This window comes from Trachurus trachurus (assembly GCF_905171665.1).
Source record: "Trachurus trachurus genome assembly, chromosome: 14".
Lineage (NCBI taxonomy): Eukaryota > Metazoa > Chordata > Actinopteri > Carangiformes > Carangidae > Trachurus > Trachurus trachurus.
In genome coordinates, this window is record NC_139903.1 from 30,749,224 (window position 1) to 30,763,565 (window position 14,342).

A 14,342-nucleotide genomic window follows, 5' to 3' on the forward strand; every position below is an offset into this window, starting at 1 on the left:
AGTGCCGCAGCGAGACGGGACTTGACTAAGGGCTGCTAGATGTTTATTCACACGGTGACAAAAGGGAAATTAAAGCACATTCATTTGAGTGTTTTCAAAGTGTAAATAGTTTTTTTTTTTTTTTCTTTTTCTTTTGGACAAATTCTCTTCATGAGACAAATGAGACAATGTATTTTTATGAACTGAAAAAATAAGTCTATATTCAGTGTTCATTCCGTCCTGACGAGCTTATGGCTGTAAAAACCACGCAGAAAAGACTCTTTAGTTTTTAGTGGAAGCAATTCATGTACACACTATAAATATATATAAATATATATTATATTGTATATGAAAACCATCAATAAAAGAAAATCTGTACCAAACCAGAAGATGTGTCGTTGTCAGAGTTGAATAAGGTTGTCCGATGTGTTTTGTTGGAAACTAACTACATTTATTGTTTCCTGCTGAATGTTGATGAATTCATTTGCAAAAACCAACATTGAATGAATTTAGTACGACTATTTAAAACCCCACTGTTCAGTTAATCCACACACATGTTAATGTGAGAAGTAATGATGAAAACTGGGTAACACTTTACAGTAAAGGTCCCTTAATTAACGTTAGTTAGTACATTATTAAGCATTAATTAACTGTTAACAGATATATTAACAATCATTATTATGTATTACTTAGGATTAGGAAACACATTAACGGTAATTAATGTAGCCTATTAGTAAGCAGCAAGGCCGTAACCATGGAGTCAACATTGGGAGGGACCAAATCTCTCTCTTTCTATATTTAGCTATATTATACTTTATATATACCGTACTGCACACCGCAACACAAACGCACTCCATAACCGTAATCTTTTGTTTATGACAGTTAAGACTACACAAACACACACGCCATAACATCGTATATGTTACGTAAAGTTATCCACAGCTCCATTTTTTGATTTTTTGCCGGCTTCGTTGTAAACAAATAGCCTACTGTCTTTCTGTCCCTACTGTCTTTGTGTAAATATCTCATGTTACAACATGACCTGCGGCTTATATTCAAGTGCGGCCTGTATATGTATTTTCTTTTAAAATGTAGCTGGTGCGGCTTATACTCAGGTGCGCTCTAGAGTCCGGAAAGTACGGTAAATTTGCTAACACATGGGATACTTTTTTCTTTTTTAATCAGCTAGCTATATATTGGGGGGGGGGGGGGGCATTTTGAGCATATTTGAAATTTGGGGGGGATGTGTCCCCCCCAAATGTATATGGTAATTACGGCCTTGGTAAGCAGTTAATTAATGTTTACTACTCAAATTTAAAAGTTGAATAATGTAATTAGTTATCATTATGTATGCATTACTCAGCATTAATTAACACATTAGTTTATATATTAATGCTTAATAATGTATTTACTAACGTTAATTAAGGGACCCTTATTGTAAAGTGTTACCGAAAACTGTTTTTGTTTTCAGGGCCTGATGTGAGAAATGACTGTTCATGAACAATGAACCAAATATCAGTATAAATCTTTATGTATGTTAGATAAAAATAACAGCAGATGAATGTGTGAATGAACTAAAACATGTCAAAGACCAGGATCAGAAAAAGAGGAGACGATAGCACATTCTAGACATTTTTTAATCTCCATTAATAAAACATTTTTAAATCACTGATTGATAAAAGGTCAAACAGCTGTTTTTTTCTAACTCACATCATGATCAACAACAGTTAACACATCCTGTAACAAACCTGCACAGAAACAACTGTGAGTGAATCCAGAGCCTGAGTTTTAGTTTTAGTAACACTTTTAGTTTCCAGATGAATCAACCCAGAGGTTCAAGTCAGGTTGTTGTTGTTTGTTTGTTTGGCTTTTTTTGTTTTTCTTAAAAAACATGCGACTGCAGACGACGGGTTGGATCGACACAGATTGACTTCAGGCTGTGGAAACGAGCAGAGTGGTTTCAGAGGCAGGTTTGATGTCGTCGCCCCGGTAACGGTGTTTTCATGAACCTCAAAGACTTTTCTCATCAGAAAAACAAAACAAAACAAAACAGATCTTTCAACAGTTTTCTTTACAGTTTAAGAAAACTTCACAGTCGATGTCTCATGATTTAGCTTCATTGTTAGCTTAGCATCAGCCTTTAGCCGCGCTGTCACTTGTTTGTGCCCCGAAAACACTTCATTGTGGGTTTTTGCAAGTAGTTTTCTAAACGTGTGGCATGTTTATGTCTGTGTGTGTTTTTAAACTGACCCTCAGGCCCCACCGTAGTTTCAGAATAAAACCAGGGCCAGTGATGTGACAGCTTTATTATAGAGTTCCAAACAAGAAACATGTTTCACCTTTGATCCTGATGCTTTGTAGAATCTTTGAGGTTCTGGGAAAAACCTTCAGAAGTTTGTTTTTGTTTTGAAGACTCAACTTTAACGACACAACAAACTGAGGCGGAGTCATTTTGAGGGAATGAAACAATTCATCACCCTCCTTTGTCACTGATCCATCTGTCGCTTCACTTCATTCTTCATGATGTAAAAACCCTTTCTTCTCTTTTGATTTAAAAAAAAAAGATCTGAACAGAAACTAAAACTTAAAACTGATGGAAACCAAAACACCTGGAGCTTGTGGTTGATAAAAAAAAAAAACCTAAAATAAAATAAATTAACTTCTCTGGATCCAGACTCAACATGTTTTTCAACCTGGGGCTCTAAAAGGAAAACGCTGCAGCGGTGAATGTAGAAAAGGATAAAAGATGCGGTCGTCGTGGCGTCCCTCTCTCTTTTCTCCGGGGGAGGTCAAAGGTCAGCGGGAGAGGAGCGGGAGGTCGCTGGAGTTCATGATGAGGCTGGAGTCCAGGTTGAGGCTCTCTGAGGGAAACACAGGTCACAGTGAGCAGGGGAACGCTGATAACATGGAAAACCAAGAAAAAATCCACAAGTTTTTTTTAGCACATTTCCAAGAAACAACATTCAAAAACAATCTCCCAAAGTTTCAGAGTCCAGATCGTTGAGAAATTCAGATTAAAGTTGACTTGCAACTTTTAACCCTCTAAAGACGAGCGCAACATGAAACAACTTCTGAGCCGTTTATCATAGAGACGAGCTGTAAACTGCATCTGAATCGTGAGATTCTCTGCTTTCCGAGGGTCATTGAACGGTGACCGTATAGGGTGTGTGTAATCACAGATGCCAGAGTCCACTGGCCTTTAAACCAGAGACGTAGAAAAAGAGAAAAAGAGAGTGGAAGACCAGAATTCAAATGGCCATATCTCATGTATGACTTTGACCAGGGTATCGTTTTTTTTTTTTTTTTTTTTTTTTTTTTAACTTTATTTTTATTAAAGAGAAACACAAACATTCCTTGACAACATCACAAATTATGTATGACAGTGCTAAAGACAAGAAAAAAAAAAAAAAAAAAAAAAAAACCTTTTGGGCCCAGAAAGCTTAATTATACACATGAATGAAAAATAATAAATACATAAATAAATAAATAAGTGGACAGTTAAGACATTCCAGCATACTGTGGGGTTCCCCTCAATTAGAGAGGTATCTTGCTATAGGTAGCCACCTCCTCACAAAAACATCAGACCTTAATTGTAATTTAGCAGTTAAAGCTTCCATTCCATACACCTCCCTCAGCTTCTGTTTCCACTGTGCCACTGTAGGTGGCTGTGGATTCATCCATTTTATTGTCACCATTTTCCTAGCAGTCATCAAGAGTATATGTAACAAGTGCTTTTGGTCTCTAGTGTACATGCCTTCAGGAGTTAGGTCGAAAAGAAACTGACTTGGGATAAATGGTATATTAATTCCCAGAACTTTATCTATCTCGTTCTTTACCCCCTTCCAAAAAGGAAGCATCACTGGGCAATCCCAAAATATGTGTGAGTGGTCGCCAACCACTCCACACCCTCTCCAACAGTATATTGCAGCTGGGTTATCTACAAATTTAGAAACCACGGAAGGCACCTTAAAGAACCTTGTCTTCGTCTTCCAATCAAACTCCTTCCACATGTTACTATTGATACCTTTATGACATCCAATGCACATTGTTTCCCACTCCCCATCCTCAATTATAATATTTAACTCCAGCTCCCATTTGTTTTTAATATAAAAAGTATTGTCTGGTATATCTAGTAACAAATTTCTGTATATATGGGAAACATGTTTTTTATTTGGTAGTTGATGTTTAATTATATTAATAAAGTAAGTTTCTATATTCGTTGGAGCATTTTTAATTATATTCCAGTCTGTATGGTTTGTGATGTAATTCCTTATCTGAAAATACCGGAACATATCACTTTGGGGTAGAAGGAATTTGTCTTGGAGATATGAGAATGGCTGTACACCAGTGTCACATAACAACTGGTCAATAACCCTCAGATTTCTACCTGCCCACCTCTTAAAAGTGATATCTGTTGTTGAGGGGGGGAAATCCGGATTTCCAGTAATCTGCATAGCCCTTGAGAGGGCAACTGTTCCTCTAATTCTCTTTTGGACTGTCGACCATACTTTTAAGGTGTGTTTCACCCATACATTTTTAATTTTTAATTTATTCTGGGACTGCTTGTTTAGAAATACTAAAGTAGATAAAGGTATTGCTGGTAACGAATTCTGCTCTATGTTCACCCATCCCGATTCTATGTCATTGTTAATCCAAGCTACCACTGCTGTCAGTTGTGCTGCCCAAAAATAATATTTTAAATTGGGGAGGCTGAGTCCACCCTTATCCTTCCCAAGAGTGAGCGTTTTAAGTCTCACTCTTGGCCTCTTATTCTGCCATATAAATTTACTTATAAACCAGCATATTAAAGGCTGATGTTGGGATCCCGACTGGGAGAGACTGAAACAAAAACAAAATTCTAGGAAGTAGATTCATCTTAACAGCCTCTACTCTACCCAAAAGGGATAATGGTAGCACATCCCATCTTGCCAATTCATTTTTAAATATCCCAAATATTTTTTTATAGTTCGCCTGGTATAGTTGTGTTACCTGGGGAGTGAGTGTGATCCCTAAATATCTGAAACCCTGTTTAGATCTGCGAAAGGACACTATATCATCAAGTTGGCTAGGCCATGTCCCAGACACCATCATCGCTTCTGATTTACTAGGATTAACTTTATAACCGGATACTAGACCATATTCATTAAGACTTTGTAGAAGAACAGGAACTGAGTGGACAGGATTTTCAATAAATAATAATATGTCGTCCGCGTATAGGGATATTTTATGTTGGTTTCCACTCTCATCCCTTATTCCTTGTATAAGCGGGTTACTTCTAATCAATTCTGCGAGCGGCTCAATGCTAAGAGCGAACAGGGCTGGCGAGAGCGCGTCCCCCTGCCTTGTCCCCCGTCCCAGATCAAAGAAATCGGAACATTGGCCATTAACTCTGACTCTTGACTGCGGATTCATATAAAACACTCTAATCCAACTCAAAAAGGTTTCGTTAAAGCCCATATGAGCCATTGTTTGCTCCAAAAATGTCCAGTCTATCAAATGCTTTCTCAGCATCTAAGCTGAGAAGCATTGATGGAGTCTTTCTACCAGAAGCAATAGATTGTAGATTTAAAGCTCGTCTGACATTATTAGTGCCCTGCCGTCCGGTTATGAACCCTGTTTGATCAGAGTTTACTAATTTACGGATGTGTTTTTGTATTCTATTTGCCAAGATAGAAGTCAGGATTTTTAAATCCTTGCAAAGCAGACTTATCGGCCGATAGCCCGTACATTGAGTGGGGTCCTTTCCATCTTTGTGTATAACTGTGATAATTGCCTCTGACCAGGTTTTTGGGGGGTCCCTTTCATTCAGTGCATAATTATATACTCGACATAAAATTGGGGCTAGTTCGTTAACAAAAACTTTATAATATTCCCCAGAGTATCCATCGACACCCGGGGATTTACTGTTCTTTAATTTAGTAATACTATCTATTATTTCCTGTACTGTTATGGGAGAAGATAGCGTCTCAGCTTCATCCTGTGACAATCTATTCAACTGGATCGAGTCCAGGAGTTTTGTTATTTTCTCTTCCTTCCCATTTAATTCTTGACCTTCATATAATTTTTTATAGTATGCAGCAAACGCCTCTGCTACTTCTTTCGGTTGGGAGGTAATTCTGTTTGTGTCGGGGTGTTTAATTTTAGGTACCACACGGTTCGATTGAGCTTTCCGTAACTGAAAAGCCAATAATCTACTTGCTTTATTCCCCATTTCATAATATTTTCTTTTCACAAATCTGAGCATTCCCTCTGCTTTGTATGTGAGTAAATCATCTAATTTTTGTCTCTCTTGTTTTAGTGATTCTAATGTATTCCTTTTTCTCGATATTTTGTGTTCTTTTTCTAACCTAATAATTTCAGTCTCCAGTTCAAGTCTCCTGGCTTCTCTTTGTTTTTTTATTCTTGATGTAATTTGAATGATATGTCCCCTCACAACAGCTTTGGCACCATCCCATAAAATAGATGGAGTAACATCTCCGCTATCATTTATATCAATATATTCTTTTATCTTGTCACGTAATTCCTGTTGGATTAGGGGGTCATTTAATATTGAGACATTAAGTCTCCAGTATCTGAATTGTTTTTCTTGACCTAAATTTATTTTCATCTTAATGGGACCATGATCTGACAAAGTTATGGGTTCTATCTTGCACTCTGTCACTCTATGCACATCAGCCTTTGAAACAAGAAACATGTCTAATCTGGAGTAACTTCCATGTACTTGGGACCTATATGTATAGTCTCTGTCTCTGGGATGATGATATCGCCAAACATCAATCAGGCCCAATCCCGCCATCATTCCCAGAACAGTAGCTGCTTTTCTAGTTCGAGGTCCCTTCACAGCAGGTAGTCGGTCCATACTTAAATTTAGTACACAATTATAATCCCCCCCAACCACTATGATTCCCTTCCCTTCATCTGCCAGTTTGGAGGCTATTTTCTTAAAAAAAAAGGACAATCCTCATTTGGTGCATACAGATTCAAAAATGTAAATCTATTTTCCCCAATCGTACCTTTCACCATAATATATCTGCCTTCCTTGTCTTTCAATACTTTTTCGCAGTTAAAAAAAACATTCCTTCTAAATAGGATAGCAACCCCCCTTTTCCTCCCTCCTCCGTAAGATGCACTGTAAATTTGTTCCACCCAGTCCCTCTTTAATTTCAGGTGTTCTGCCTCAGAGAGATGTGTCTCTTGTAACATTGCGGCTGAACATTGTAAAGCTTTGAGTTGGTTAAGTATTTTCTTTCTTTTAATTGGATTTCCCAGACCCTTTATGTTGTAGCTAACTACAGTCAAACCATCCATATTACACTTATTTTAATCATTACTGTCATGATGCTTTGTAGTCAACTTATAAATGTCAAGTGCACCATCACCTGTTATAAAAGTCCTATCAGTTGTCAAGGAAGAAACACAAAAAAGAACAGAAACTATGTACAATTTCCAATAAGGAACATCAGAAATCGAACACAACAACCTGGCTTCCAAGTCCTCAACTGGCCTGTCTCCAGTAGTGACCAGTCCCCGTGTAGAACTGGGCAGAGGGTGGCGGGAACCCTCCGGGATAATGTCACAATGTGCGGCAGTCCCACTCCGTTGGGTTAGCTGCTGCGGCCCTACAGTGGCTGAGTGTAAATCACTCATGAGTCAATTGCAGCTGATGCCACAAACCAAAACGACCAGATAATATACTGTTGTTACATTCTGGACTCAGCAAAGTGTAAATAAATATTAATAAGAGAAATATAAACTTGAAACAAGGTTTCAAGAAAAAAAAAAAAAAAAAAAGATGTATATAAAATATATAGCCCAACAACACCACTGTAATTGGAGGGTAATAAGACCATTTAACTTTAGCCCATCTAAAAGTGAATTATTCACAGCTGCTCATAGCTGTCTAAATAAAATGGAAAAACCTTACTTTTTGCACAATATTCCCAGTCACTTCAAGGGAAGAAAAACCTGCATTCTTCTTCTGTAAGCATGTTGACATTCCGCCCTCCTCGGTTGGCGGCCCGTGTCTCCCACCTGTGTCTGGCCAGCTCTCGCTCTACTTTATCCCGCTCGTCAACTCGGACCTGGATGTTGAAATCCTTAAGCACCGGCGCTGCGTCCATCACCGTCTGGAAGGTTTTCTCCTCCGATCCCACCATCATCCTCAGTCGGGCTGGGTACATGCACTTCGCTTTAACGTTTTTCTCCTTCAGCTGTTTCACAACGTATCTGACCTGAGCGCGTTTCCTCTGCAGCTCCGGCGAGTAGTCATTATCAAAGTAGATCTGCTTCTCACCCATCTTCACTGTGCGCTGTCTCCAGGCTTGCTGCAGGATCTGTTCCTTCACTGTGTAGTCCGCGAATTTAATCACGATGGAGCGAGGCGGGTCATTTTCTTTTGGTTTTGGCATAAGTGCTCTATGCGCCCGGTCAATCCTGATGTCGGCTTCGGTTAGTGGCAGATTAGTCAGCACCGTCGGCAGTAGTTTTTTAATGAAGGCGACCATGTCTCTCCCCTCGCTTCCTTCAGGAACCTGATACAGCCTTAGGTTTTGCCGTCTGTGTCTGTTCTGAAGATCCTCACACCGTTCAAATAATTCCGCCTCACGCTGCAGTAGGAAGGCGATGGCTTTTCCGTGGGTTGCGTTGGTCTCCTCCGTCGTTAATATACGCTCCTCTGCGTCAACGACCCTCTTCTCCAAGTTTGTTAGTTGTGCACTCAAACCTCCAACTGACGTTTCAAGCCTTGTGAATGATTCCTTGGCTTGGCCTTTAAATTCCTTTACGTCCATACTCATCTGCATAATGTCCCCTCGTATTTCTCGGTTTGACTGGGCGATAGCTTGAAGCATCTCCTCCAAGCTATTCACGGCAGTATCATTGCTAGCGCTAGCTTCGTCGGGATTAGCAGGCTTGTTAGCATCAGTCGGTTCCGACGATTTTTCATCTCCTTCTTTGTTTCTAAAGTGATATCTGGCGAGTCTGTCACTAGCGCTCGTCTTTGTGGTGTCGTTAGGCATGTTTTTGCTGAGTTTTGTTCATATATCGATTTGGTAAGTTGGTTAATCAGCAGAGCTCAAACTTTTGCGTCCTACATGAACATGGCGCCGCCGGAAGTCCTCCAGGGTATCGTTTTAAAGCTTATTTTCTTCTCTTTACATTGATACCAAAATCTCAATTTTCAAATTTGGGTCACTGTGACTCATTTTGCTGGATCAGATCACAAATTCTTTTTAGGAGATAAATGTTGGTCTCATTGATGAAATCTAACAATTGTGGCTGTCACATTAGTTAGTTTGAATGTAAAGTGAAGCTTCCTGTGTGTATTGGACAGAGCAGCGCTGCCTCGGGGCTCTGTACGTACACAAATCACCACATTTACATCAATAAATAAATGTTTTACAACAAACCGATCAGTCTACATGAAATTTTATTTTATTTAGTTAAAGGTTGAATATGTAGAATATTTATTAAAAGCTATATTTTTTCAAAAATAATACATCCATGGGGCCTTTAGAGGGGTACAGAATGAAAGCATTGCTTTTCCACAAAACATTTTTTTTTAGTCTGAATTATTATTTTTAATTTTTTTGACGGGCTCGACAACTGACAATCTGTCAACGTTCTGTTTACATTCGTACCTGCCTGTAGCCGACATGTGGCTCAACTCTCTCTGTTTTCCTGCCTCCTCCCGGTCGGATGCGTTTGTTTCCAACCAAGCCTTTTTAATAATCAATCGGTGGATCATCAATGGATTATCATATACTTGTTAGGATGGGTGTATTTGTGTAGTCTTATCTGTCATAAACACGTTTATCGTCGCGGACTTTCGGTGCCACGGAGCTCCTTTTTTTTTTTTTTTTTTCCAACTTGACGAGAGCAGTGACAGCGGAGGCTCTGAGCAGCAGCGGTGTGGAAGGCAGAGAGCCTCCACTCTCCCTGTAACAAGCTACAAGTCATTTATTATGCTGTTAATGACGGTAAAAATGAAACATAAGGTAAATATCCTGCTTAGTTCTCCTCATCTGCTGTCCTCTGATCAGAGCGGAGTCCCTAGCAACGGCCCGTTTTACCTAGCAACGGTCTGGCAATCGACTGCTGGAATTCTTTTTCTGTTGTTGTTCTTGTATTTCTACATAGTCAACCTTTAAAGGTGATAGCTACAAGTTTAATTCCTCCTGGCCAGTAGGTGTAGAACTCAATCTGCCTGCTCTCGCTCCAACCTTCCGTTGTACTGGTTGCCTTACAGCCATAGATATAGAAACGTTGTTTCTATATCTATGGTTACAGCAGTAGACACATGACATCAACGTTCTAATGCTGTTGCCACAGAGATCATTCCATGCCGACGTTGCCAACGTGACCAGATGTAAATATTTATATATTTCGGACCCGCCAAAATGTATTAAACAATTATTTATATACTATTTTTTTTAAATTCAGTAAAATTAATACTTTTATTCTGCACCCCTCTAGACATTCTGTGGATGCATTGTTTTTGAAAAATGTATCCTTTTGATGAAAAAGTTGTAGCTATGACCTTTAAGTTATATAACATGGTTACGGTACACCACAAAGATATTTCACTACTCTAAACCGTCTTTGGTTAGGGTTAGAGGTCAGGGGCGCATTGCATTGTGGGATACAGTACTATTGTAGACTGGTCAGATGCATACTGGAGATATTTTCTGATTCAGTACGACATCCGGGAATTTGTTTTCTCATACTGCAGATTTTGCTTTTGTTTGCATACTAGACTACATAGTGTATTTTGGCCAAATCAATACGTACTAGCAGTGTATGTGGTTTCTGAAACAGCCAGAGATGAAATCTGATTGGACAGAAAGGTGAAGGTCCTCTTTTACCCGCACACGTCTTTTACGTCCTGTCAAGGGCGTCCGGGTTTGTTTGTTTTTTTAAATATGAATTAATTAAAACGTCCGGTTTTCATTGTTTTTCATGTGCTTAAATTGACTGGCGCTTTGCACAGAATGCTCCGGTATTTCGTTGCGATTGACGTAATTCCCGAGAGGCAGCTGCCTGCCTCTCTGTGCGGCTCCGCGACGCACACATACAGATTATGATCTCGGCTATTTCATGTTATCAGCCCCTCCTGCCTCTTTCTGTCGCCTCTGTATGTGCGGCTCCGCGACGCGCACATACAGAGAGAGCAGACGTCGGAGCAGCGTTGCCTCTGCTCACAAAATGCTGGGGCTCAAGTGTAGCTGCACACAGGGGCGGACTGGACATCTCTGTGTTCTGGAGGATCACAACACGGCCGGCGGCCACCACGTCACAGTTTTTTTTTTTTTTTTTTTTTAAATAGGCCTACCTGACAGCAATGTTTAGGGGAGACCAGGGACAGTTGTAACACTTTTTGCATTTTACCTCAACAAACCAGAAGCCTATTTAAAAACCTTAATATGTCAACTACAAAAAATATGTATGAAAGTGGGTTTAAGTAATATTTTCAGGTTGCAGTCACTATATTTAGATGAATTTTGCAATGTAGTTCTACCTGTTGACCCTTAGAAAAGCTGCTGGTTGAAATAGAAAAATACAACTCAAGATTTGTACCGTAATGTGAAATGTAATTTTAATTTTTTTAGAACTGATATTATAAAATTGGTATCGAAAAAAGTATCGTTCAGGAACCGGTATCGAAGTGAAGGTATCGGTATCGGTACCGGTATCGAAATATTTTCATTGATACCCAGCCCTACTGTTACCTAGCGACAACCCTGTAAGCAAGTAAGGAGCCGGTGCCCGGTAACGAGCTGCGAGACACCGACCTTGGTCAAAGTTGAGCTTCTTGTTGGACGAGCCGTCGCCGAGTCCCTCGATGTCCACCAGGTCACTGTTGACGTCCGAGTCGTTGAGAGCGCTGAGGGTCACGTCTGTAGGGGGAGGGAGGGGGGAGGAGGGTGAGGAGGAGGGAGGGTGTGTGTGTGTGTGTGTGTGTGTGTGTGTGTGTGTGTGTGTGTGTGTCACTTCCAGTCATTTCTCACCTGCCGTCTTCTGCTTCTTGATGGGCGGGGCCAGGGAGGGGCTGTTCTGCATGCCGGTCGCCACGACGACCTGCGAGGTCGACACGGCGATCATGGCGGGCGCGGGGGGAGCCGGAGCGGGCGCCATGGCGACGGCGGACTTCTTGACGGTCTTCTTCGGGGACTCGGAGGAAATGGGGACTCTGCTGTCCTCGTACAGCTTCCTCTTCACCGTGCTCTTGATCTGAGCCCTGCAGGGAGGAAACACCTGTTCACCACACACACCCGCACCACCCGAATCACATCATCTACTGATCTACCGATCAGCTGATCTCACACTCACACTGTCCGCTCTTTGATCACTGTGCTGATGTTGTTGAGGTCGTCTCCGAAGCGACGGACGGCCAATCGAAGCATCTCGATCTCCGTCTCCGTCCATTTGGCTCTGAGGACGGAAACACAGTCAGCTGATACCGAGCACACACACACACACGGCTGGCTCTGTAGGTGTGTGTGTGTGTGAGTGTGTGTGTGTGTGTGTGTGTGTGTCTCACCCTGCAGGGCTGGAGTCAGACACCGGGTGCAGCTGCATGGTCAACTCTCCCAGCTTGGTGAAGGCAGCTCCAGCTGCTGAGAAGATCTCCCCAACCTGCAGGGAGGAGGAGGAGGAAAAGAGAGGAAGAGGAAGAGGAAAAGAAAGGATGATGGAGAGGAGGAGGAGGAGGGGGAGGAGGAAGAGGAAAAGAAAGGATGATGGAGAGGAGGAGGAGGAGGAGGGGGAGGAGGAAGAGGAAAAGAAAGGATGATGGAGAGGAGGAGGAGGAGGAGGAGGAAGGGGAGTAGGAGAAGGAGGAAAAGAGAGGAGGAAGAGGAAGGGGAGTAGGAGAAGGAGGAAAAGAGAGGAAGAGGATGAAGAGGAGGAGGAAAAGAGAGAAGGAAGGGGAGTAGGAGAAGGAGGAAAAGAGAGGAAGAGGATGAAGAGGAGGAGGAAAAGAGAGGAGGAAGGGGAGTAGGAGAAGGAGGAAAAGAGAGGAAGAGGAGGAGGAAAAGAGAGGAAGAGGAGGAAGGGGAGTAGGAGGAAGAGGAGGAGGAAAAGAGAGGAGGAAGGGGAGTAGGAGAAGGAGGAAAAGAGAGGAAGAGGATGAAGAGGAGGAGGAAAAGAGAGTTAGAGGAGGAAGGGGAGTAGGAGGAAGAGGAGGAAGAGGAGGAGGAAAAGAGAGGGGGAGGAGGAGGATGAAGAGGAGGAGGAGGATGATGAAGAGGACATTAGTGACATCATAGTCCTGAGGCTGAAGACTTGTTTGCAGAACTGATTCGTTAATAGATGTTTTATGTTAATGAGCTCAACTTCTCTGTCATTGATCAGAGTAATGAATGTCTGCTGCTGATTGGACAGGAGGAGGATGATGTCATCCTGAGTGGTGTGATGGGGGTTTGGTCTGGTCTGTGTACTGGTCTACAGCCCAGCAGTCAGCAGCTTCTCCACACTCACAGTTTGCACTCTGATGTGCAGAGAAGATCTTTTAGAATTCTTTATAAACTAAAGATAAACTAGTTGAAGTTTTGCCGGGGACGGTTCCTTTTCAGTTTGGAAATGTATTATTCCAGTATGATACTGCATTAGGAATACACATGTTTTCATTTTGAAATACTGCGCGTGCAATAGGCCTACAGTAGATTGTACCAATCTCTGTCTGTACAGGCTCAGACTCAGGCAATGGAACATTCCAACAGCATAATCACACCTGAAGGAATTCCACCTGCATATTCTTTCAGTGGAAGTGGAAGTCTTTACTAATTGGAAAATTCTGAATGAGACAATAACATGCCATTGGATTTGGAAAACTGACTGACTAGAAGGATTCCATGGTGTTATGTGCTTATATAGTCCCTGTTGTTCCAGGTGAACCAAAGACTAGGACATTTGCTAATTCCATAGGAAGTTTTTCAATGTTACAAGTTCAGAGTAACAGAAAGTTCAGGCCAGCGGGTTCAGAGGCTCCGGCCTCATAGGACACTCACCTTAGCAGACGCTGACGTCATGTCGGCGGAGGAACTCAGACCTTTTTTTTCCCTGTGAACTGGTTCTTGGGTCAAAACAATAACAACGGACGTCCACGGCTAGCTGCTAGCTACAGTTAGCTCCTGTAACGTTAGCTTAGCTAGCGTGCTATGCTCAGCGGGCTTCCATTAGAGCTCCGAGAAAACCTATTCAAACACCACGAGCTGTTCGGTGCACGTGCGGTTCTGTCCCTTGTTGTATTTTAAATGTTTAATAAACCACATGCACAGTGAAACATGATTAATATAGAAGTTATTATCCAACAACAAAGGAAGCCGCCGGAGTGAAGAGAATGTTGCGCGAGTTTGAAAGTCGAA

The 14,342-nt window shown here is 41.5% G+C and overlaps 1 protein-coding gene across 1 annotated transcript; it reads right to left on the bottom strand.

The window, feature by feature from the left end:
* Window positions 1-1,634: 1,634 nt before the first annotated feature.
* bacc1 (BPTF associated chromatin complex component 1) lies at window positions 1,635-14,331 on the bottom strand. Its single transcript, XM_083987176.1, has 6 exons — window positions 13,986-14,331; window positions 12,518-12,612; window positions 12,307-12,408; window positions 11,985-12,214; window positions 11,769-11,873; window positions 1,635-2,840 (listed from the first exon to the last, which is right to left on the bottom strand). The coding sequence occupies exons 1-6, from the start codon at window positions 14,004-14,006 to the stop codon at window positions 2,776-2,778; spliced, it is 618 nt and encodes a 205-aa protein (XP_083843302.1). The 5' UTR covers window positions 14,007-14,331; the 3' UTR covers window positions 1,635-2,775.
* Between the last annotated feature and the right edge of the window lie 11 nt (window positions 14,332-14,342).